We start from the raw sequence: 24,432 nt of genomic DNA, 5'->3' as shown, positions 1-24,432 counted from the left end.
AGGAATCAAACTCAGGGCTTCATTCATGTTAGGCAAGCACTCTACCACCAAGCCACATTCCCAGCCTAACATTTTATTTTGACAAAAGACAGATTCTTTTTATTGATTCCTGTCAAGTATGTTCAGTAATTTCTGCATGCATTTGCTTCTTAAGTTTTCAGCTGTGCCCTGGTGGCTCACACCTGTAATCCTAGCTCCTAATGAGAATCATGATTCGAAGCCAGCCTGGGCAGGAAAGTCTATGAGACTTCTCATCTCCAGTTAGTTACCAAAAAGCCAGAAGTGGAGCTGTGGCTCTAATGGCAGAATACCATTCTTGAGCAAAAGAGCTCATGGGCAGCAGTCCTATTGAACTGGCTCTTGTCTCATCCTTGTTCTCCCCATCAGCCTGTGGGTGGAATCACTTTAAGTGTTGTAACCTCATTGGCCACTTGCGTGTGGCAGGCTGGACCATGTGGTGTTTGCCTTTATAACCCAACCCGAGCATGGCTCAGGAGCGCGGTCCCAGCTCCCAAGTCTGGGCCGTGACCCTGGCCGGTCAGTATACTTTTTACTTCCCCAATAAATCCATCTTTTTACTTGGGGGGGGGGAGGGGAAGAGCTCATGGATAGCACCAGGATTTGAGTTCAAGCCCCAGAACTGGCAACAATTAGTCAATAAATAGTTTTCCAACTTGTTGTTCTAGTTGACTTTGCCATCAAGTTCAAGTCTTGGATCTTTTTTTTAGCATTCTTTAGAATCATGAATGAGTGTGTCTTCCATAAACATATCTCTGTCTCCTTGTAGGCTTTGATGGATTCTAATCTGCCAAGGCTACAGTTAGAACTCTACAAGGAAATTAAAAAGGTAGGCCTTTATTTTCCATTGTCATGAAGATGATACTTTAACACTGTATGGAACAGTATGTTTAAAATTTTATTTTTAGGCTAGTAAGCAAAATATTGTGAGGAAATGCTGTTTGAAAACGAGACTTTACTTTCCTCCAAAAGCTTCTTCATTTTATTAGATGAAAGTTTAAAAGGCTAACTTACATTTTTAATATATATCTTTATAATTGAAGCCTTCTGAACTTTAAAAACAGATGTTTTAAACATTTAACCTCCTCCCTGAAAGTAGAGATGAGTAGAGAGAATCGTTGTTGACAGGTTACCCTTGTGATGACACAAGCGCATGCGACTCTTAAATGTAACGGTTGCTCCTTAAATGCACTCAGAATGGCGCCCCTCGAAGTCTGCGTGCTGCCCTGTGGAGGTTTGCTGAGCTGGCTCACCTGGTTCGACCTCAGAAATGCAGGTAAGTTGTACTTGTGTTTGTTTACCCTACCAGTACTGGGGCTTAACTCAGGGTGTGGGTGCTGTCCCTTAGCTTTATTGCCCAAGGCTACTTTTTGCACTTCATCCCCAGTTGCATGACCAGCTTTTTGCTGGTTAATTGGAGAAGAGTCTCATGGACTTTTTTGCCTGGACTTGCTTTGGACTTCAGTCATCAAATCTCCGCCTCTTGTGTAGCTAGGATACAGGTGTCTAGCTTTTATTTTTTATGATGCTAGTACTGGTGCTTAAACTCAGGCAGGGCTTTATGCTCTCACTTGGCTTTTTCACTCAAGGCTGATACTCTATGACTTGGGCCACACCTCCACTTCTGCTTTGGTTTTTGGGTTTTTTTAGTTGGTTGTGGGGCCTGGGCGTTGTCCCTGAGCTTTTTCACTCCAGGCTAGTGCTCTACCACCTTGAGCCACAGCGCCACTTCTCATTTTCTGGTGGTTGAGTGGAGATAAGGGTCTCATGGACTTTTCCTGCTCTGTGACCCTCAGATCTCAGCTTCCTGAGTAGGATTACAGGCGTGAGCCACGGGTGCCCAGCTCTTCTAGGATATTTTAAAAATTATTTCTGATGGGTTACAACCTCCTACGGATCTTTTTGTCCCAGCTTGAATGTCTTCTTCAGATAAACTTCCTTGTCTAAACCTAGTGTGTTTGAAGTTGCCCACCTCTGCCCCTGCCAAATGGCTTCTGACCTTGTTCTGCCTGTGTTTTCTTCATAGCACTAGTTCCTTGTGTGCTTCACTAGCGTGCTTGTTAGTTTTCTGTCCACCTTGTCACGTGACTTACGAAGTGTGTTCTCTGGGTTGGCAGGGTTGCAGCTGCACATCATAGTTGCTTACTTGTTAACAGGTAAAGGCTGGGGTACCAACCTCATTCTCACAAACTTTAGGAATTACTGGAAAACAAATATCTGTTGATTGCCTGGACTGAAACAATTAGATGGGTTGAAAAGATGAATGTTGGGATGTACATAAACCTTTAAGTAGTTGAAATAGTTCTCCCTTAATGGATTGCGAGACAAAGCAGGACCTTTTTTTTTTTTAAAAAAAAAAATCAAATCCTTTTCTCCTTAAATGGTAAAAGCATGCTCACATCCCAGACACTCTTAGCTCCATCCCAGAGAAACTGGTAGAGTGGCCTGAATCCTCATTGCTCACATGAACTAGTGATTCCCTTGAGGCTGTGTTTCAGGAATCACCTTGTATGAGCACAAAGGTACACTCCTTAGGTAAATATTGCTGTGTGTATGTGTACATACCAGTATTGGGGCTTGAACTGGGCCTCATGCTCCTGCTAGACTTGCTTCCTTCATAGTCGTCACTCCTGTCACTTGAGCAGTACCTTCAATTCCAGCTTTTTGCTGGTTAATTAAAGCTAAGAGTCTTGAGAATTTGTGTGCCTAAACGAGCTTCCTGAGTAGCTGGGACTACAGGTGTGAGCCACTGGGCCTTGCTTTAGGAAGTTGGTTTTTGTAAAGCCCTTCCTTTTTACTGTCTCACTTGTTCATTTTTGTACACTGAACCCTGGGCTTTGTGCATGGTGAGTGTGTGCTCCACCACCGAGCTACATGCTAAGCCTAGCTTCCCTTACTTTGAAAAATTTATTTCTGAAGCAGTGCATCCCAAGCTCACCACATAGCAGCCAAAGTGACAATAAGAAGATATAATTGTGACTCTGTTTGGTGGTACACAACTGTAGTCCTAGCTACTTAGAATGGGGGGCAGATCATGACCTAAGGTCAGTCCAGGCAGAAGGAGACCCCATCTGAAAAACAAACGAAAAGCACGAAGGTCTGGAAAGCGGCTCAGGTGGTGATGTGTTGAGTTCAAGCTTAAGTGTCACAAAAAGATCCCGTTGTGTGTGTGTGTGTGTGTGTGTGTGCACATACGCATGCATCTGTCGTTCTCTTACTTCCTCGTGCCATCCAGGTAAACTTGTAGGCTCAGGACCTCCCCTGGCCCCGTCCTCATCTGTGCTCCGTTGGCTCTGTGGCTTGATTCTTGCTTCCACCTGTCTCAGCACTAGGCGAGGGCGGGTCCCTCCCTGCAGGGGCCTCCGTGGTTGACCTGCATGGGGCCAAGGGTTCAGTCCTGGGCATGACTGTGTATTGTGACTCAGTCTTCATATCTCACAGCTTCTTTTTTCCTTTCCAAGGTCGGGTTGTGTCTAAAAGGCCTCACTTAGCTTGAACACTTTTTTTTTCCCCTAGCTTGTAGTGTTTCTTTTTCAGGAAAGCTTTATGCATGTTTTTTTAAATTTTTGTTTTTAAAGTAGTATTTTATGGTATCATCAAATTAAAGCTATTTTAATAACATTAGTAACTATTATAATTTACTGTGAGTCTGGATTGTGTGTGTGTGTGTGTGCACACATGCATGTGTGCATGTATGCACAGCGTATGCATCAGTACTGGGGTTTGAACTCGGCCTCTCTTGCTTAGCGTTTTTGCTCAAAGCTAGTTCTCCACTATTTGAGCCATAGCTCCACTTATGGCTTTTTACTAGACTAGTTAATTGGAGGTAGAAGTCTCTCAGATTTGTCTGCTTGGGCTGACCTTACAGTTCAGTCTTCAGATCTCAGCCTCCTGAATCGCTAGGATTAAAAGTGTGAGCTATCAGCACTGGCTAAACCCAGCTTCTTACTGTCCTCTGATTATGGGAGAGATGAGGGTGGCTAAATTTACTCTGCATTTAAGCCTGCTGTATCTGAGTATTATTTTTGGTCTCTAGTAAGGATTATTTGCTTATAAAAAAAAAACCGTGTTTTTCCTAATAGAAAGCCAAGTGTTTATATTTCTCATTATAGGAGACCTGAAGAATGACAAATGTTCCTCTTGCACATTTAGGCCTTACCTGGTGAATCTTCTGCCATGCCTGACTCGAACAAGCAAGAGACCCGAGGAATCGGTCCAGGAGACCTTGGCTGCAGCTGTCCCGAAAATTATGGCTTCTTTTGGCAATTTTGCAAATGACAATGAAATTAAGGTATGATTGTTGCTTTACGTCGCAAACGGGCAAATGGGTCTCCTGGGGCCATTGGCTGGGCACTCGTTTGAATCATACAGAAATGAGACCAAGTCAGATCAAGGCAAGTTGGCTACCTGATCTGCCACACTGCTGTCTGTAGAGTTTTCAGGTGCCCCAGGAGTTTACTAACACGTCTGCTTTCTATTATGCAGTAAAGTGAATAAAGAGATGGCTTGTAGATGTAAGTTCAAAACACATTTTTCTAGAGAGGTTGAGCTTGGCTCTGCTTAGTTGAGGAAAGAGACGGTACCAAGCTCTCAGAGTGGCAATTGCCTCCTGGTGACCTGTGGGTGTGAGTGCCCACAAGCACCAGTGCCCACGTGGCATCAGACCACCTTCAACGCTGTTTCGCTGATTGTTTATGGTGTCTAGGACCATGACTGTCACACAGCCTGTGGATTGCAGGGTCCTTGCTCCCCTGTCTTGTGGTGTTCAGTCCCGAGCAGCTCTCCTCGAAGGCTGTGGAGTGCAGTGCGGAGAACACTTTATGGAGTCTGTTGGAATTGCATTGGAATTCTGCACTCTGCCAGCTCTTTCCTGTTGGCAGGTTACCCACAGCTTCCGTTGCCTGCTCTGACACGGCATGTAGTATACTCACGGAGGGTTCTTCTGCGAGAGGAATCAACACATGCGTGTTGATGTAGCCTAGGACCTGCCGCACAGGAAGCACTCATTTGTTAGCTGTGACTGCTGTCCTTAACTATATGGCCTTGAATAAATTGGCCAACCCGGTTCATGATTTTTTTTTTCTCTGCTTTTCGAGATTCTTTTGTTAGTGTTAATGTGATGTTAAAAGCCAATTTCAGGGCTGGGGATATAGCCTAGTGGCAAGAGTGCCTGCCTCGGATACACGAGGCCCTAGGTTCAATTCCCAAGCACCACATATACAGAAAACGGCCAGAAGCGGCGCTGTGGCTCAAGTGGCGGAGTGGTAGCCTTGAGCAGGAAGAAGCCAGGGACAGTGCTCAGGCCCTGAGTCCAAGGCCCAGGACTGGCCAAAAAAAAGCCAATTTCATGGGTTTTGGGGTAAGAAAAGGAGTGATGAATGTGAAGAATTTAGTGTAGTAACCCAGGCATCTTGCTCACACAGTGGGAGCTGCTAATGCTGCTATTTCTATTGCTACCTCCTTACAGTGGAGGCTCCTGGGCAGTTGCAGGACATGAGAACTGCAAAGCCCAATGAGCCACCTACTCCTGGCGCCTTCTGGGGAGCAGGTGCTTTTATGAGAACTGATGTCAGCTCAGAGACCAGGCAGGTGATAAAGCTCATCTGGATAGTTTTCAGTTCTCTGGTTGTTTCTATTATTTATATCACATTTGAGTAAAATTGTGCTAAATTCTCTGCTCCTTCCCTCCCTTCTCTCCCCTCTGCTCTCCTTTCTCCCTACCCCTCTCCCTCTTCCTTTGTACTGGCCCTGTGGCTTGAACTCAGGGCCTGGGTACTGTCCTTGAGCATTTTTACTCAAGGCTAGTGCTCTACCACTTTCACCACAGCTCCGTTTTTCACTTTTTAGAAGTTAATTGGAGATAAGAATCTCATGGACTTTCCTGCTCAGGCTGGTTTCAAACTGTGATCCTCAGATCTTAGCCTCCTGAGGAGCTAGGATGACAGGTCTGAGCCCCTAGCACCTGGCTTGCTCCTTCCTTCCTTCCTTCCTTCCTTCCTTCCTTCCTTCCTTCCTTCCTTCCTTCCTTCCTTCCTTCCTTCTCCCTCTTTTTTCCCCCTTTTTAAAAAAAGTAGACTAGTCATATTACTACACTACCTTCTTGGGCCTTTAGTATTACTAAAAAAATCTATTTCCCTGCCCTTCTAATCCACTTACGTTCATCCAAACGTATTATCAGTGAAATCTAGGAATTGCAAAACTATTGTAAACAAAGGTTATTTTCACTTTGTGTTAAGTCTGTGTCTTAGATGTATGGTATCTACCACCATATCTTCTGAGGTACTGGGTTTTGAACTTAGAGCTTTGTATTTTCTGGGTAAGTGCTCTACCACTTTAGACAAATCTCCAGCCCTTTTGACTCTAGTTACTTTTCAGGTAGGAGTGTGTGTATGGATGCGCTCATGTGCTCACACTGAGGCTTGAACTCAGGACCTTGTGCTCTCATTTAACTTTTTTTTCTTTTCTTTTTTTGTTTGTCATTCATGAGGCTCAAACTCTGGCCTGGCTGCTTTCCCTGAGCTCTTCAGCTCAAGGCTAGCCCTCTATCATTTGAGCCACAGTGCCACTTCCAGTTTTCTGGTGAATAATTGGAGATAAGAGTCTTATGGACTTCCCTGCCCAGCTGGCTTTGATCCTCAGACCTCAGCCTCCTGAGTAGCTGGGATTACAGGCGGGAGCCGCCAGCGCCCAGCTTCTCATTTGACTTTTTTGCTCAAGGCTGGTGTTCTTCCACTTGAGCCACAGTTTTCCATTTCAGGCTTTTTGCTAGCTAATTGGAGATAAGGATCTTAGGGAATTTCCTCCATGGGTTGGCTTTGAGTCATACTCTCCTGAGGAGTTAGGAATACAGGTATCACCCACCAGCACCTGGCTGGGTCTGATGTTTCTGTCTAGGCTAATCTAGTCATTACTGACCTCGGCCCCTGCAGGCTGTAGTATGCCTTCCCTAGATACTGAGGCCTTAGTTACCACATATCAGACACATAGGCCGAGCAAGTCTCTAATGCAACTTGTAGAAAAGTTAATACACAGTGTGCTTGTCAGCTGCTCCTGACTTTCATTCAGCTTTCAAAAAGTCTCACTTGTTTATAATTTATATTCTGGAAAAACTGGGGGTTCCGCACTCAAGTCTAATTGTAGGAAATATATGCTAAGCCTCTCAGGAGCTTCATCTTTTGTTTGTTTGGGTTCTGCCTGCACAGGTTCTGTTAAAAGCTTTCATAGCGAATCTGAAGTCAAGTTCCCCCACTGCCCGCCGGACCGCAGCTGGCTCTGCAGTGAGCATCTGCCAGCACTCCAGGAGGACGCAGTACTTCTACAGCTGGCTTCTGAATGTGCTCCTCGGTAAGGACCAGGCGCGCAAATACCCCAGCCTCTCAGATATACTCAGGATAGACTTCAAAGCAGACCATAAGCTGGGCACCAGTGGCTCATGCATGTAAACCTACTCAGGAGGCTGAGACCTGCGCATCAGGATTCAAAGCTGGCCCGGGCAGACAAATGGGTGAGGCTCTTATCTCCATTTAGCCAGCAGAAAGTTAGAGCAGGCGGTATGGCTCAAGCCTAGAGCTCTAGTTGTGACTAGAAAAGCCAAATAACACTGAGGCCCGAGTTTAAGCCCTAATACTGGCATTAAAAAAAAAAAAATCATTCCTGAATCAGGTGATTTAGCACTGGGTGCCTGCTAAATGTGAGCTGTGTAGAGGCTGCCATGAGCCCATGTATGACCTTTGTGATCACACAGGTGCCATTGTGCCCCGAGGACATCCAGGTGGAGTACAGCCCTGCCTGCCCTCCTGGCCCGCCCCTCCAATTATAAGGCCTGAAACTATCTCAGCAACCTGTAGGTTTTCTGTAGGGGCTGATCATGTCTCTTGTAGTTCAGGTAACCATGGAAATTAGTATTCGCAAATCCAAGAGTGATCATGTTGACATTTGAAGTAAAATAACTGCCTGACTTTCAAATTCAGTCATATTCACCATTAGGTCTTTGGTTCACTTATTAAGGAGATGGTTGTCCTACAGATCCAATCTTGGATTTAAGCATGTGATCTGTCTTTATAGTCATGCTTGTACCATCATTATCCTTACTGTCTTTAGAGGAGGGTTTTCCTCTGAGTCTCGCTCTCTCCGTGTGTGTGTGTGTGTGTGTGTGTGTGTGTGTGTGTGTCTGTCTGTCTGTGTGTGTCTGTGTGTGTGTGTGTCTGTGTCTGTGTCTGTGTGTGGGGGGGTGTCTGTGGCTTGAAATCAGGGGCCTGGGCACTGAGTGCTCAAGGCTAGCACTCTGCCACATGAGCCACAGCTCCACTTAAGGGCTTTTTGGTGCTTAATTGGAGATAAGAGTCTCACAGACTTTACTGCTTGAGCTGGCTTTGACCTGCGATCCTCAGATCTCAGCCTCCTGAGTACCTAGGATCACAGGTATGACCCTCTGCCGCCCCCCCCCCCCCGCCCCATTTGTGAAAGCGTGCTCCAATTCTCGAGCAGCAGCTTGGCTGTTAAGAAGTCACATTGGCTGCCTTTGTAGGTCTGCTGGTTCCTGTGGAGGAAGAACACCCCACACTCCTGATCCTCGGTGTGCTGCTCACATTGAGGTATCTGGTACCTTTGCTACAGCAGCAGGTTAAGGACACAAGCTTGAAAGGCAGCTTTGGGGTGACACGGAAAGAAATGGAAGTCTCTCCTTCTGCTGAGCAGCTTGTCCAGGTAGGAGCCACACTCTAGTCCTGCACTGCAGGGATGATTTGGACAGGAAGCACAGAGCCAACAGTTAACTGTGGAAACTAGGACTGGACTGTTTAGAGTCTCCCTCTGGCCTGCAGCTACGTCAGGTCCATATGGTCACGAGCGAGGCGTAGATCTTGTATCACCTCTGCCCCTCAGCTTCTACCTGTACCAGAGACTGCTGTTACCTATCTGTAAAGCCAAGGGTCAGGAAGCGCGCTCACCTGTTCTCAGTAAATCCCGAATATCCACGGTGTGCTATCCACCTGGTTATGGCAAGGATGCAACAGCCCGCATTTTAGGTGCAGTCTCTACTCCTTGGATCCATAACATAGTATGCTGGTCTGGGCAGGGTGCCGTACTAGGCAGGGCTGGGCAAGTGGAGATAGTGTAGCCTGATAGGAACTTTGAATGTTTTTCTTTTCTTTCTTTTTTTGGTGCCAGTCCTGGGCTTGAACTCAGAGCCTGGGTGTTGTCCCTGAGTTGTTTTGCTCAAGGCTAGCACTCTGTCACTTGAGCCACAACTCCACTTCCAGCCTTTTCTGGTGATTAATTGGAGATAAGAGTCTTAGGGATTTTCCTGCCCAGGCTGGCTTTGAACTATAGGTCCTCAGACCACAACCTCCTGAGTAGCTAGGGTCACAGGTATGAGCCACTGTTGCCACCTTCTGAATATGTCTTTCATGTTTTCTGGGGAAAAAAATGTTTGAGGATATATATCAGCAATACGAGACATAACTAACGAAATAAAGAATCCTACGTAGGAATGTGCTAAAAGCCATTCTAAAGTTGATTGTTGTATCGCATGCAATTCAGATTAGGAACTCTTAAGAATTCCTTGGAATCGATATTATGACTCAGAAACTGTGAAAAAGGGAGGCCTATGCATACATTGTAGCAAGGAGGGTAGGACAAAATAATGAACTTTTAGAAAACCAGTGAAATTCGTGAAAAATTGTAATTTAATATAAGAAAAATAAAATATACAGTAATTTTAAGATAGCAATAATTTATAATCAAAGCATTACCTTTGAGTCATTCTCTTTTTCAGCTATACTTAGCAATGAAATCTTCCTTTTTTTTTTTTTTTGTTGTTTTGTTTTTTTGGCCAGTCCGAGGCTGTGAACTCAGGGCCTGAGCACTGTCCTGGCTTCTTTTTGCTCAAGGCTAGCACTCTGCCACTTGAGCCACAGCGCCACTTCTGGCCTTTTTCTGTATATGTGGTGCTGAGGAATCGAACCCAGGGCCTCATGTATATGAGGCAAGCACTCTTGCCACTAGGCCATATTCCCAGCCCCGAAATCTTCCTTTTTGATTTATCACATTAACAGGCTTTCTTGGGAGTAATTTTATGTATGCCTGATAATATGCACATTGCTTATTTTAATTGACTTTTTTAGACTGAGTTTCTCTATGGAGCACATCACATTTAAAGTGTTATGTGGAAAGAAAAAGAAAAAAAAAATAAAGTGTTATGTGGAAGTCTATGGATGTGGTGAAGAGGAAGAAGCGGTCCTGGTGCTAACAGTGCCGGAGGGGCAAAAAGGGAGTGTGAGTGCTGGGTTCTTCCTCCTGACTGCTCAGAACACATCTCCAGAGTTGAGCTGGAAGACAGTCACCTAAAGCAGAGTCCAAAAGTGTCTTCGTAAAGGGCCTAAGCTTTGCAACTCATGCCATCTCTACCATTATAGAGGAAAAGAGTCACAGACAGCCCATGAATGTGCCATGTACCATTGAAATTTGAGAAGCAAACACAGGAGTATGTGACCTGTGGACTACAGTTGGCCAACTGTGATTTAGGGTTACTGAGGTTGCATCAGAAGAGCTAAAGACCAAGGTTCAAGGCAGCTTTCTTTGAATGTTTATTTAATATTATTTTATACCAACTTTAAAAATATGTGTATACTTTTATACTAAAGGTAGAGTTGGCAAACTTAGCAAATAAAATGCAGGATGTGGCTGGGAATGTGGCTTCGTGGTAGAGTGCTTGCTTAGCATGCATGAAGCCCTAGGTTCGATTCCTCAGCACCACATAAACAGAAAAAGCCGGAAGTGGTGTTGTGGCTAAGGTGGTAGAGTGCTAGCCTTGAACAAAAGAAGCTCAGGAACAGTGCTCAGGCCCCGAGTTCACGCCCCAGCACTGGCAAAAAGAACGAAAGAAAAAAAAAGCAGGATGTCAGTGAAATTTGAATTTCTGATAGTAACTTTGTAATACATGTTGTTGTTCCATATCACACAAAATTTGTGTTAACTGAAATTCAGATTTCACTGTGTCTGTATTTTGTCTGGCAAGTCTAAAGAAGAAAATAATAAATCTTTATATAGTGTATACAGCATTAAAATTGTTTTGTTTTGTTTTTTTGCCAGTCCTGGGGCTTGAACTCAGGGCCTGAGCACTGTCCCCTGGCTTCTTTTTGCTCAAGGCGAGCACTCTGCCACGTGAGCCACAGTGCCACTTCTGGCCTTTTCTATATATGTGGTGCTGAGGAATCAAAACCTGGGCTTCGTATACGAGATGAGCACTTTACCAGCCCAGCATTAAAATTTGTTATTTTATTAAAATAAAATTTGACATGTTTTTAAATTTCTTATGACTTTTCCCTGGCACTCAGAATCATGTTTCCAACATTGACTGTGTTTGGCTGGGTGCATTTCGGTTCTTACTCTCAGTTTTGGAAAATGCAGATCTGAATTTAGAGTGTTTAGAAGATGTGCTCTGTTATGTTTAAGGAGTTAGTATATCAATGAAAAAGTCATGGGCACTTAGAATGTAACCTGATGTTAATAAGCACACTGGTAGAAATCCCAGGAGTTTTATTTTTATTTTACTTTTGTCGGTTGTAGGGCTTGAACTCAGGGCCTGGGCGCTGTCCCCTGGCTCTTTTGTTCAAGCCCAGTGCTCTACTACTTTGAGCCACAGCTCTACTCGCAGTTTTTGAGTGGTTAGTTGGAGATAAGAGTCTCATGGGGAGTTTCCTGCTTGGGCTGGCTTAGAACTGCGATCCTCAGATCTCAGCCTCCTACACTTTGCCGACAAAGGCTTATAAAAATAAAGCAAGGTAAAATATGGGACATGTTTTAAAAACCGTGACCCAAGATCTGTGCTTCTGTGTCTAGGTTTATGAACTGACTTTGCACCACACGCAACACCAAGACCACAATGTGGTGACGGGAGCACTGGAGCTCCTGCAGCAGCTCTTCCGCACCCCGCCGCCGGAGCTGCTGCAGGCATTGACCATGCCAGGCGGCCTTGGACAGCTGGCTGCAGCTCAAGAGGAGGCGCGGGGCCGAGACCGCAGTGGGAGCATTGTGGAGCTTCTAGGTGCGTTCTCAGCCAAGGCCTGCTTAGCGGCAAGTGCACGCTGGTCAGCCCTAGGACTCCTTTGCATTGTGAGGCTCTGCCCTGCCAAGCACTCAACACCTCATGTCTTGCCCAAGCATAGTCATTTTCTACAAAAAGAAGAATGAACTAGAGTTTAGAAAGTTAGGTGGTAGAATGAAGTCAAACATTTACAGCCTGGTTTCCCGACTCTTGCTTTGATTTGACTGCAGAAAATGAGCATTTGAGGAGAAAATGTTAGTGTGTCATATCCCCTTGTCCTTTGAAGGCTCCTTACCCTGTGGAAAGCTTGCCTTGCTACCCATGAGAGGAGTTACTCACATTTAATGATTGCTTCTAGTGAAAGAAAATTTATATCTGATTATTATTTGGCCACATAATCTGAGTTCCCTGATTCTTAATTTGGCTTTTTAAGTGCAATTTCAGCTCTTGAAATTTTAGTCATTAAGTGTATTTGAATTCTGGTGTAATTTCTTGTTGAGTTTGAAATATCAAACTGGAATTTCTGTACCTCCTATAGAAATGTGTTCATTCACATTCTTGCTAGGTTTAAGGATGAATCAAGCTTTTTGAAGATTTTGAAGTTTTTTGTAGGTTTTAACAGCTTGTTACTTTACTCTCTCTGTCATTCTGTGCCATTTACAGCTGGAGGGGGTTCTTCATGCAGCCCTGTCCTTTCAAGGAAACAAAAAGGTGATTATTTCATGAGCCTGAGTCTTTTTCTTCTGTATTTCCTTAATGACATTGGACTTTCCATTGTGTATTCTGTGGAATAAAATTTGTCTCTGGTTTTTCCCAGTAGAGTGATTGTGTGTGGAAATATTGCCAGACTTTGGTAAATAGGCCTAAAGGTTTCTGTGGCATTTAAGTTACTTCTGAGCCAGGTGCTGGTGGCTCATGCTCTCGTAATCTTAGTTACTCAGGAAGCTGAGGTCTGAGAATCATGGTTCAAAGCCAACCCATCAGGAAAGCCTGTGAGACTTTTTTCTCCAATTAATCATTCAAAAGCTGGAAGTGGAGCTGTGGCTCATAGTGGTAGAATGTTACCCTTAAACATAAAAAAAAGCTCAGGGACAATGCCTAGGCCCCGAGTTAAAAAAAAAAAAAGTTACTTCCTAGATTACATTTTCTTCATCATGAATTTCTTTTTTTCCTCTTATTCTTTTTCTCTTCTATAAGATTGCAAACTGGACATTTCCCGTAGCCAGATGGTCTCTATGTTTGTATCTGTGTTAGGCAGTTTTAATGGAAGGGAGGAAGGACTGACTTTAGTTGATGGTTTCAGAGGCCCGGGCTGTCCTGGCAGGGAAGGCCTGAGCAGCTGTGATGTGAGCACAGCAGCCCGCGTCACTGCCCATGCCAGCCCACCGCCTCCTCCTTCCTGGTTTCCTCTCATCCACGCCTGTAGCCTGTTGGTGCTGGCTTCATTTGTGTAGGGAGTTCACCCCTTGGTTCATCCTCTCCGGAAATAACCTCACAGATAGCCAGCAGTGTCCTTTACTAATTTCCCAGGCATTTCTCAGTCCAGTCAAGAGATTCAGTCCAGTTGAGACTCAGTGTCGCATGTCATGCCAGCTGCTCAGGAGGATCCTGGTTGAGACCTCCTTTCAACCGATGAGCTGGGCACAGAGGCCTCTGCCTATGATCCCAGCTACGTCAGGGGGTGCAGGTAGGAAGGGACGCAGCTCACGTGGTACGGAGCCTCCACAGAAAGCGTGACACAGGCTCCTGAGTTCAGCTGTAACACACATGACCACGTCCACACCATTTAGAAAGCGTGAGGCAGGCTACTGAGTTCAGCTGTAACACACACATGACCACACCTACACCATTTAGAAAGCGTGAGGCAGGCTCCTGAGTCAGCTGTAACACACACACAACCACGACCATGACCACGCCATTTAATAATGCCATAGCAAACAATTCAATGAGCTCAAATTGTAGTAAAACTTTACTTCTCACTACTATTGAACATAAGATTAAAAGTGGATTTTTAGGATCGTGCTCAGATCTCAGGAAGCTGAGATCTTAGAATCATGGTTTGAATCCAGTTCAGGAAGACAAATCTGGGAGATTCTTTTTTTTTTTTTTTTTTGGCTAGTCCTGGGGCTTGAACTCAGGGCCTGAGCACTGTCCCTGGCTTCTTTTTGTTCAAGGCTAGCACTCTGCCACTTGAGCCACAGCGCCACTTCTGGCCGTTTTCTGTATATGTGGTGCTGGGGAATCGAACCCAGGGCCTCATGTATACAAGGCAAGCACTCTTGCCACTAGGCCATATCCCCAGCCCCAAATCTGGGAGATTCTTACCTCCAATTAACACTCAAGAAAGCTGGGAATGTGGCTATGGCTCAAGTAGTAAAGTGCCAGCTGAGTAAAGAAGCTGAGCAAGAGTGAGAGGCCCTGCATCCAAGCCCACTACCAGGGTGCACGGACACGCATGGACACACACGCATACACACACGCACGTGTACACACAGTTTTGGAACTTCACAATTGAAATAGTTAATCCCCTCAGATTATATAGTGATTGAGGTCTGATTCTTGACAAGTCTAGGAAAAGATAATAAAAGAGATACAACTAATTTATAGAAGTGTTATATATATTCTGATGTACTATTGGAGTTAGGACATGGTATTCTAAGAGCTAAGAACTGGATCTCTTCAGTTTTAAGGTTAAGTTTAAGGTTAAGGTTAAGGTTAAGTTTAAGGTTGTTTTAAGGTTAAATGGTAATAATATAAATTACTTAAACAGTACTCAAATCAATAAAATCAGTTATTCAAGTATTTTGTGTTTAGTTTGAGAACCATTGCTTTTATCTTTTTTCCACATGGGTTTATTTTTATAGTATTCTCACATTGTTTTCATCCTTTGTGTTTATCATGTTAGAGATGTGAAATATATATATATATGATGATAAACCATGAAAGTAAGTTAAAATGCTTAGACTTTTCACTGTAGCATACATTTATTCATTTTCCAAAGTCCTTGTTTTTAGCAGACTTTTTATATTGCTGCATTATTTACTAGGCAAAGTACTGTTAGGAGAAGAGGCAGCTTTGGAAGATGACTCCGAATCAAGGTCCGACATCAGCAGCTCAGCCTTTGCAGGTAATTCTGTAATGAGTGGCTGGTATCAGTGTTCATGAATCTTGTTTCCCACCATCTCTGCCTTCCCTTGGCACCTCCGCAAGTAGATTGCTGGCAGAGGGCAGAGGGGCCAGCCTGCCCAAGCAGTGGATAATTCAGCTGCTGTTGCAGTGTTCACCTCGAAATATGTATGACTGTTACCCTTGTTCTAGGATTTTTAAAGCTGGTTTATCCTCCCTGAGCCTAAATCTTTTTGAGTAGTGGATGGACTTAATATGGATGGTTTTACTTGTGTAATCTTACCCAAAGGAATAGTTTTATTTGTTTATTTGTTTTGTTTTTGTTGCCAGTCTTGGGGCTTGGACTCAGGGCCTGAGCACTGTCCCTGCCTTCTTTTTGCTCAAGGCTAGCGCTCTGCCACTTGAGCCACAGCGCCACTTCTGGCTTTTATCTGTATATGTGGTGCTGAGGAATCGAACCCAGAGCTTCATGTATATGAGGCGAGCGCTCTACCACTAGGCCATATTCCCAGCCCCCAAAAGGAATATTTTTAGATAAGTGAAAAACAAGTGCTTTTGGGGAAGAAAAATGTGAATAATGCCAGTGGCAATTATTTACTTATTAAATGAAATAAAAATATTTTCCTGATTGCATAAATGAAAACATTAACAAAAATTTACATCTTTGTGATGGTGTATAAAATTCAAGTGCTCATGACCTAGTTGCCCCCTGGAGTAACTTTTGCTTCCAGCTTGGTTCTGTTCCTTTGAATTGATTTTCTGTTTGTACCAGGTTTTTTTGGTCCTGAATGGGAATTTGAAGGTGTAGCATGTCTTTATCCTTGAGCAGGGAAGAAGGCATGTGCCCTCTGCCCCCTGACTTCCCTATATTCTGCCTCCCCATGCTGAGTCCAGTCCCACCCCCTGCCCAGGCTGCTTTCAGGTTGTCCTCATCCCAGGTATTGGTCTAGTAAGTAGTTGATTGAGAACTTGAACTTTGATCTTGGAGAATATGTATAGCATTTAAAAAGGCAAGTCTTAATTTTAACAGTGCAATTGTTTTAAAATGCAATTTTTATTTTGCACATCTTTGCTTCCCTAGTGGATGTTTCCCCTGGCCATTTGACAAATGCGTGTTTCTCTGTGTCCAGCCTCTGTGAAGGATGAGATTGGTGGAGAGCTGGCTTCCTCTTCAGGAGTCTCCACTCCTGGGTCTGTGGGCCATGACATCATCACGGAGCAGCCTCGGTCACAGCACACGCTGCAGGCAGACTCTGTGGACCTCTCTGGCTGCGACTTGACTAGTGCTGCCACTGATGGGGATGAGGAGGACATCTTGAGCCACAGCTCCAGCCAGATCAGCGCAGTTCCGTCTGACCCTGCCCTGGACCTGAATGATGGGACCCAGGCTTCCTCGCCCATCAGTGACAGCTCTCAGACCACCACGGAAGGGCCTGACTCGGCCGTGACACCTTCCGACAGTTCTGAAATCGTAAGTAGGCAGACAAATGGGCTCTTCTGCAATGGATCCTGCTGCCTTCCCATCCTCGGTCCTCGAGGCCCAGACTCATGCTATCTGCCTATACCAATGCAACAATAATAATCTCCAATTATTATTATTATTATTATTTTTTTTTTTTGCGTGTGTGTGTGTGCTCATCCTGGGTACTTGGGGCCTGGATACTGTCCCTGAGCTTTTTTAATGTTGGCACTCTATCACTTGAGCCATAGCTCCCCTTCTACCTTTTTTGGGGTGGTTAATTGGAGATAAGGCTCTCACCAACTTTGCTGCTTGGGCTGGTTTTGAACTGTGATCCTCAGATCTCAGTCTCCTGAGTAGCTAGGATTACAATTGTGAGCCACCTGCAGCCAAATCCAATTATTAACAGAGAGCTTGCCGTTTTCTGATATGTTCACTGAAGAAAACAGCTTATCGTCTTTTGTGTTGAACATGGCAATATGGTTTGTTGATTATATGTACTGAGTACACTTGACCTTTTTTAGCTTTATCACTTGAACCACGCCTCCAGCCTTGGTTTTTGTTCATCGTCTCCCTTCCTGCATGGGTGAGAGAATCCTCTCCTTTCCCCAAATTGCTGGGATCATAGGTGTGCACCATGACCTCTCACCCCCCTCTGTAGATGCGGGTTCTCGTGGGCTTTTCCTGCCTGGGCCTTTCTGGAACCACCATGGTCTCCCAGTCTCACCTCACATAGTGTGGAATTGCAGACACATCTGCTGTTCCAGCTATGAGCTGAGAAAGGGTCTTGGCTACACTTAATGTTTTTAGGCTCTAGTTAAATAATTACTTTAAAATTTCTTGAGGCGTTTCATGTGGCCTTCGTGAAATAGGATAATATTAATATGCTATACGTTGTATACTTTTAAAACTTTCAATATGTTTTGTAACACCATGGATTTCTGTTTCTCTGATATCTGAGTTCATGGACAGAAGATAGCTCAAGAGTTATGTAATAAAAGTTTGGGACAAATATATGCTGAGGTTGTAAAATAGTTTTTGAGATGGGGACCTGTTATATAGCCTAGGCTGGCCTTGAACTTGTGGCTCCTTCTGTCTCATCCTCATGAATGCTGGAATTATGGCATGAAATGCCATGCCTTGCCCATATACATACCCCTTTTTTGGTATATTTAAAATACATTTTACTATCCTTCCCGTGTGTGTGTGTGTGTGTGTGTGTGTGTGTGTGTGTGTGTGTGTCTTTTCCCTGGTGATCACAGTTCTGAGTGTTTACAGCTGTCCTCGCTGTGGTAGGTGTTAGATGGTGCTGACAGCCAGTACCCAGGCATGCAGCTCGGCCAGCCAACGGAGGAAGATGAGGAAGCTGCGTGTGTTCTTCCTGGTGGAGACTCCAGTGCTTTCAGAAACTCTTCCCTGGGTAAAGGGACTTTGGGGGTGTGGGGGTTGCTACAAAATGGTCTGTGTCCTTTTCATCTTAGTACATCTTTGCTTTATTTTCATTTCTAAGTAGAAATCTTTTTGTTCTTTGGTGAGTTATAACTAGCAGATGAAAATGACTAATTTACATATGGTCACACTTTATCTAAATCCCGTGTTTTTACGTTATTTTGGGGGGAAATGTGCACTGTGTTTTAATTGGACACTTGTCACTAAATCTTACTTCCTCTTTTAAAGCACTTCAGAAGGTACAGTTATTGGAAAGCATGGGTCACAGCAGGCAGCTTTCTGACAGCAGTATAGATAAATTTGTATCAAGAGATGAAGCTCCTGAACCCAGTGATGCAGAAAGAAAGGTGGGTTCCCAGGGCCCGCCATGACTCAGATTTCGGTGCCTTTTGAAAGCTTCCTGGCTGCCTGTGTGCTGTGTTCAGCGCTGCTTCTCCCACCTCCCACCCAAGCACTCACTGCTCCCCGGGCTTCCCTGCTCTTCCCCCTCTCTGGGAACTCCTACCCAGATACTTAAAGGTGGCCTGAAAGTCCTCCCTGGCCGGTCTGGCCTGCACTGAGCTCTGCTTTGCCTGACTTCTTGGATACATTGAACTATTTAAAATATCTCTTTATATATCATTTGTCTCTGTCATGCAATTGTACCGTCTTCCCAGTTTTTTTCCTCTGGGTTTCTCCTTTGCCCTGAGTGTTCTCAGCTTGTCCTGTGGAAACCACAACCTGAGAAGCCGTTATGAGATCCCTAGCCTCGTCGCTTCCTTTTCCAGTGCGCTCTCCCTGTGTGCTGAGCTTGGCTTCTGCCTCAGCCCTGTGATCCTGTGACCCTGTGCTGTAGTTCTCTGATTGGTCAGATTTTGCTCAGCTTCCCACCCAGCAGCTGACATTGCTCATTCTGTTGAATAAACTAATGAATAGATGTATTGACCTTTTTTTGGTGGTATAGTTTGAACTCGAAGCCTTGTGCTTGCTAGGCAAGTGTACATCCCCTTGCACCACACCTCCTTTTCCGAGATAGGGTTTTGTTCCTTTGTCCAGGCCAAGACCTGTGATCCTTTAACTTCTGTCTTCAGAGTACCTGGGATTACAAGCCTGTATTTGTTGGCTCTTTGATTTAAAAAAAAAAAAGTCTCCTTCTCTGTTCTAGCCTTGCCGAATCAAAGGTGACATAGGACATTCTACTGATGATGACTCTGCTCCTCTGGTCCATTGTGTTCGTCTTTTATCTGCGTCATTTTTGTTAACCGGGAAAAAGAATGGTAAGCACAGGAAGGCAGATACAGAGTTGAGATGTTCAAAGTTTCAGAGGCCAATTGTGAGTTCAGTTCTTGCTTCAGTATTAGTGTAGCTTTGCTTACCCTGACTGATGGGAGACGGGAGGAAATGATAGAGGCAGGCAGTGTTTGAATAGAATCTAGTTTTGTTTATTTGAAAAGGCTGAAGTTAACCTGGGTGCTTTCTTTGCAGCCCTGGTTCCAGACAGAGATGTGAGGGTCAGTGTTAAGGCCCTGGCCCTCAGCTGTGTTGGAGCAGCCGTGGCCCTTCATCCAGAGTCTTTTTTCAGTAGACTCTATAAAGTACCCCTTGACCCCATGGAATACCCTGGTATGTTCAAAGCTCACTCTTTCCTTCAGACTTAAATCATTTCTTAAAAGAAATGTATCTCGGGGCTGGGAATGTGGCTTAGTGGTAGAGTGCTTGCCTAGAATGCATGAAACCCTGGATTTGATTCCTCTGTGTGTGTGTGTGTGTGTGTGTGTGTGTGTATGTACATATATATCAAATGGTCTTAGATTTTATTCTTGATTTAGAACAAAAAGTATTTTGAGTTAATTTGTGCATTTGGACTGTGTTGTAGCTCTCTATGGACATATAGATGGTACTCTTCTTACTTTCACGGTCCCCTTTAGATGTGGTGTTCACAGGTGAAACACACAAAACACAGACTAGAAATCTGGAAGCCATAGAATGATGTAGACACATATACTACATGTGCCTGTACTGTACCCCACTCTCAGCTGGTCAGAGGTTAGTGGAGGTTAGAGACGCCACCGCAGGTCCTCTCTCCTGAGGTAGAAATTATCTTCTGCCTTTTTCTCTAGTTTTGGGTAAGAGAGAAAACTTGTTCCATTGCTTGCTTAAGTAAGAAGGTAATGAGTTGAGGTTCTCCTGTCTTTGTTTTAAAATACAGCTCGGGGATTTGGATTATTATCTGGTAGCCTGGAATAAAATCCCACAAATCATTTGTCTTGAAAGACCATTAATAAGATGAATCCAGAGCCCTTAAACCCCATAACTTAAAAAAAAAAAAATTTGACTACTTAGGGTGTTTACGGTTCAATCATTTGGAATGCTGTTTTTTCTCCTTTCTGAAGATTAAGCTTTTGAAGTAGAAAGGCAGTGGTACGGTGACTTCGCATTATGTTTCCACAGGGGAGCAGTATGTCTCTGACATCTTGAACTACGTTGATCACGGAGACCCGCAGGTGAGAGGAGCCACTGCCATTCTCTGTGGGACGCTCATCTGCTCCATCCTCAGCAGGTCCCGCTTCCACGTGGGGGACTGGCTGGGCACCGTCAGAGTCCTCACAGGTAGTGGACGGTTTGGGTGCTGCCTGTTCTGGATAGCGTTCCATTGTTGACATGGCTATGGAAATATGTATTGCTTATTCTCCTGGTCAGGAAATAGATTTTCCTTGGCAGACTGCATTCCTTTGCTGAGGAAAAGCTTGAAGGACGAGTCGTCTGTGACCTGCAAGCTGGCCTGCACAGCTGTGAGGGTGAGCACTGCTTCTTTGACCAGCGGACTTTCTACCATTGTTACTGTTAAAATTGGAGTGAAAGAGGGGCCATTTCTTCATCTTCTAAATTCAATGACATCCATATATGCCAACTCTGTTTTAGAAGACATTGCCAAGAACATTAAAGCTTAAATAAACTCTTAGTTATTTAAAAAATTTCTTTGATTGCACACATATATTTCACAATACAGTTTCACATGGAATTCTAAGAGCACTTTTCTTCATATTTTACAGAAGGGATTGAAACATGTGGACTTTCTAATATTAAAAATTCTTAGAATAGTTTTTGAAATACATACTTCTCCTAAAAGGTATGTGTAGATTACACCATGCTATTTTTAAATGTAAAATTCGTTGAGTAACAAAAAAATACTGTAGTAAGCCAATGCATAGAATGTTGAATAAATTAAGCGATAGGGATTATTATATAATCAACCTGCTTCTGTGTGTATGGAAATACTGGGGCTTGAACTCAGGGCCTGAGTGCTACCCCTTAGCTTTTTTTGCTCAAGACTAGCACTCTATCATTGGAGCCACAGCTTCCTTTTCAGTGTTTTGGTGGCTGACTGGAAAGTCATATAGTCTCATAGACTTTCTGGTGGAGGCTGGCTTGGAACTTTAATCTTCAGACCAAACATAGCCTCCCGAGTAGCTAGGAGTACAGGTGTGAGCTACCAGTGCCTGGGTGTTTCAGCCTACTTTTTATTATTTTACTTTATTTTTAAATAGAATTTTATTGTTATTATTAAGGTGTTATACAGAAGGGGTTACCATTTTGTAAGTCAGGTAATGATTACATTCCTTTTTTGGACAATGTTACCTTTTCCTTGATTTTACTGAAATAAAGTATATACTATGACTATTTCTCAGAGCCTGCAGCATCCCTCTTGCAGTTTAAAAACCACAAAAAAGAGTTGGTGTTGGCTCTCACACCTGTAGCCCTAGCTACTCAGGAGGCCAGCCAAGGCAGGAAAGTTTGAGACTTTGATCTTCAAGTAAACACACACACACACACACACACACACACACACACACACACACACACACACACACACACACACACACAGTAGAGCTGTGGCTCAAGTGGCAGCAGTGGCAGCATTGACTGAAAAAGCTCAGGGACAGTGCCCAGACCCTGAGTTCAAGTGCTAGTATCAACAAACAACAAGAAAAAAATTACCAAAGAGGTGCAGGTATGAGTGCTCTTGTAAGCCCAGCTAGGGCTGTGAATGGCCTGACCCGTGGCCCTGCCTTTCAGCACTGCGTCATGAGTCTCTGCAGCAGCAGCTACAGTGACTTGGGATTGCAGCTGCTCATTGATGTGCTGTCTCTGAGGAATAGCTCCTACTGGCTGGTGAGAACAGAGCTGCTAGAAACCGTTGCTGAGGTTGACTTCAGGTAAGTGCATCCAGTTCAAATTGAGATACAAAAGTCCCGGGATCATTTTTGGCTGTTGAAACCTCAATAGTTTAGACAGAGGACAGTGATTTTTGTCCCCCACCGTAGCCTTTTGATGAACTTTGCCCTGTGCTTGGGCATTTTAAATGAGGAATAGGTTTTTCGGGTAGTCCGGGTTATGTGGGCATAATAGAGCCATGGATTTTTTCACCTTTGTCTTAAACTTATAAACAATGTAGATCGTTGCCAATTCTGCTTGCTTATAATGTACTATCATTATATTTCTGAACTTAAGGGAGTCAGCTGATTTGCATTTTTTTCAATTAAAAATAACTGTGTTTCAACTTTAATTTTCTCAGAGTTAGCTTTGCTTGAGGTGATTTCTTTCAGCAGTTGCCCTAGAGGGAAATCACATACCTTTGTAATCTAGGTGGGTTTTTTTCTTTCTCTTTTTGTTTCATTGAGGTAAAAGGGAGAAAATCCAGGGCTTTATACTTGTTTGGCAGTGGTGACTCTAGCACTGAATGACATTCCTAGTCTTCCAGGTGGGGTGTTTTGTTTGCTTATTTGATTGTTTGATTTTAAAACCACGGTAAGCCCTGTGGATTATTTCTGATCCATCTGAGAGGAGTTCTTACTGTTCCCGCAGTGAGGGCCATGGAGCAAGGTGCCCGGCCCATTGGTGGGTGGGGTAGTTTGCAGTGCACTCTCTTCTTCAGGAGGCCTCCGAGGGGCAATCTTGGAGTCCTTGAAACAGTACTTGTGTATTTTGGTGAAAAGCCATTTACCAAGCACCATCATGGCGAGTCTGAAATTGCAAAAGGAATGTAAATCAGTCCTTTCTAAGCCCGTTTTTAGATCTGTCATTTCAAGGAATGGCTGCCGCTGAAAGTTGGGTGAACAGCCTTAGTGTCCAAGCTGCCAGAGCTGCAGGTAGGCACTGAGGGTTTGCTGAGTGACTGAATGACTTCAATTGTTGAATATGTTCTTTCGCTAGGCTGGTGAGCTTTTTGGAGGCAAAAGCAGAAAGCTTGCACAGAGGGGCTCATCATTACACAGGGGTAAGCAGCTCATTCTTGGAGACCATGCCCTAACTGCCAGGAACCTGAATATTTGTGGGACCTTCCTAGTGCATGAAACTTCCTTAATGGTGTCATTGTGTTACAGCTACATTCCACAGTTGTTGTTACAAAAGTTGTGACTATTTGGTGTAGACTTAAGACTAGTTATCATAGGCTCTTCCTCACTAGCTTTCTATAACATCTCCCCTAAAGTGTGGTCAGGTACAGAGGTTACGTTTATCTTTATTATCTGCCTCTCTAAAGCTTTTACACCTGCAAGAACGAGTGCTCCATAATGTGGTCATCTATTTGCTCGGGGATGAAGATCCCAGGGTGCGACATGTTGCTGCAGCCTCATTAGTAAGGTATTTACCAGTGCTTTCCCTCTCCCCGCACTCTTGTATTTGAAGTATAAATAGCAGGACAAATTCTACTCTTTGACATAAAAATTTATTACTATAATAATCTAAAATGATAATTAGAAAAACAAAATACTAACCTTGTATTGTAAAAGTAATGTTTTCCTTGTCAAAATTTTGGAATATTGAGAGTAGCACTAGGAAGGGAGTTCTGCTGCCTGGAGGTGGGGGGGATTGAGGATACCGGCTGCGTGGGGCGGTTGTGAGCATGGATACGTTTGAGGTGCTTTCTCTCATGGTAGGCTTGCTCTCATGGTAGGCTTGTTCCAAAGCTGTTCTATAAATGTGACCAAGGACAGGCCGATCCAGTAGTGGCTGTGGCAAGAGATCAAAGCAGTGTTTACCTGAAACTACTCATGCATGAGGCGCAGCCTCCATCGCACTTCTCCGTCAGCACCATTACCAGGTAGACTGCCCATGGGCCCCAACTTTGTTGGCAAAATGGGCTTCTTCTGATGCCTCCTTTCTTTCTGAAATCAGAAGGCTTTAGATCTGGATATTGCAGCTCATCTTCCTTTGACAGGCACTTATCTTCTTCGGGTGTTGTTATACCACCACTGTGGTCAAGCCCTGCCACATCCGAGGAGTGACATGATCGGTCTTACAGTTTGGTGTAGGTCCATTGAAAAGCACACTGTTTTAAGTGTCCCTTCTAGGG

General features: G+C 44.2%; 1 protein-coding gene across 3 annotated transcripts in view; it reads left to right on the top strand.

Moving 5' to 3' along the window:
• Window positions 1–24,432, top strand: part of Htt (huntingtin) — a 110,949-nt gene that overhangs the window by 17,485 nt on the left and 69,032 nt on the right. Inside the window, exons 4-22 of one of the 3 annotated variants that reach the window (XM_048364902.1) lie at window positions 788–847; window positions 1,215–1,294; window positions 4,171–4,309; window positions 7,221–7,362; window positions 8,546–8,724; window positions 11,860–12,064; window positions 12,728–12,775; window positions 15,111–15,191; window positions 16,321–16,661; window positions 17,946–18,069; window positions 18,327–18,445; window positions 19,243–19,354; window positions 19,563–19,700; window positions 20,529–20,687; window positions 20,778–20,875; window positions 22,155–22,294; window positions 23,292–23,355; window positions 23,620–23,720; window positions 24,034–24,180. In XM_048364902.1, coding sequence (XP_048220859.1) covers window positions 788–847; window positions 1,215–1,294; window positions 4,171–4,309; window positions 7,221–7,362; window positions 8,546–8,724; window positions 11,860–12,064; window positions 12,728–12,775; window positions 15,111–15,191; window positions 16,321–16,661; window positions 17,946–18,069; window positions 18,327–18,445; window positions 19,243–19,354; window positions 19,563–19,700; window positions 20,529–20,687; window positions 20,778–20,875; window positions 22,155–22,294; window positions 23,292–23,355; window positions 23,620–23,720; window positions 24,034–24,180 — 2,477 coding nt within the window. The remainder of the gene's footprint in view (window positions 1–787; window positions 848–1,214; window positions 1,295–4,170; window positions 4,310–7,220; window positions 7,363–8,545; window positions 8,725–11,859; window positions 12,065–12,727; window positions 12,776–15,110; window positions 15,192–16,320; window positions 16,662–17,945; window positions 18,070–18,326; window positions 18,446–19,242; window positions 19,355–19,562; window positions 19,701–20,528; window positions 20,688–20,777; window positions 20,876–22,154; window positions 22,295–23,291; window positions 23,356–23,619; window positions 23,721–24,033; window positions 24,181–24,432) is intronic. The other 2 variants (XM_048364903.1, XM_048364904.1) reach the window with 2 other exon arrangements.

Source organism: Perognathus longimembris, chromosome 16 (genome assembly GCF_023159225.1).
Source record: "Perognathus longimembris pacificus isolate PPM17 chromosome 16, ASM2315922v1, whole genome shotgun sequence".
Lineage (NCBI taxonomy): Eukaryota > Metazoa > Chordata > Mammalia > Rodentia > Heteromyidae > Perognathus > Perognathus longimembris.
The sequence above is the reverse complement of the archived record's forward strand: the minus strand, read 5'-3'. Positions and strand labels throughout refer to the sequence as shown.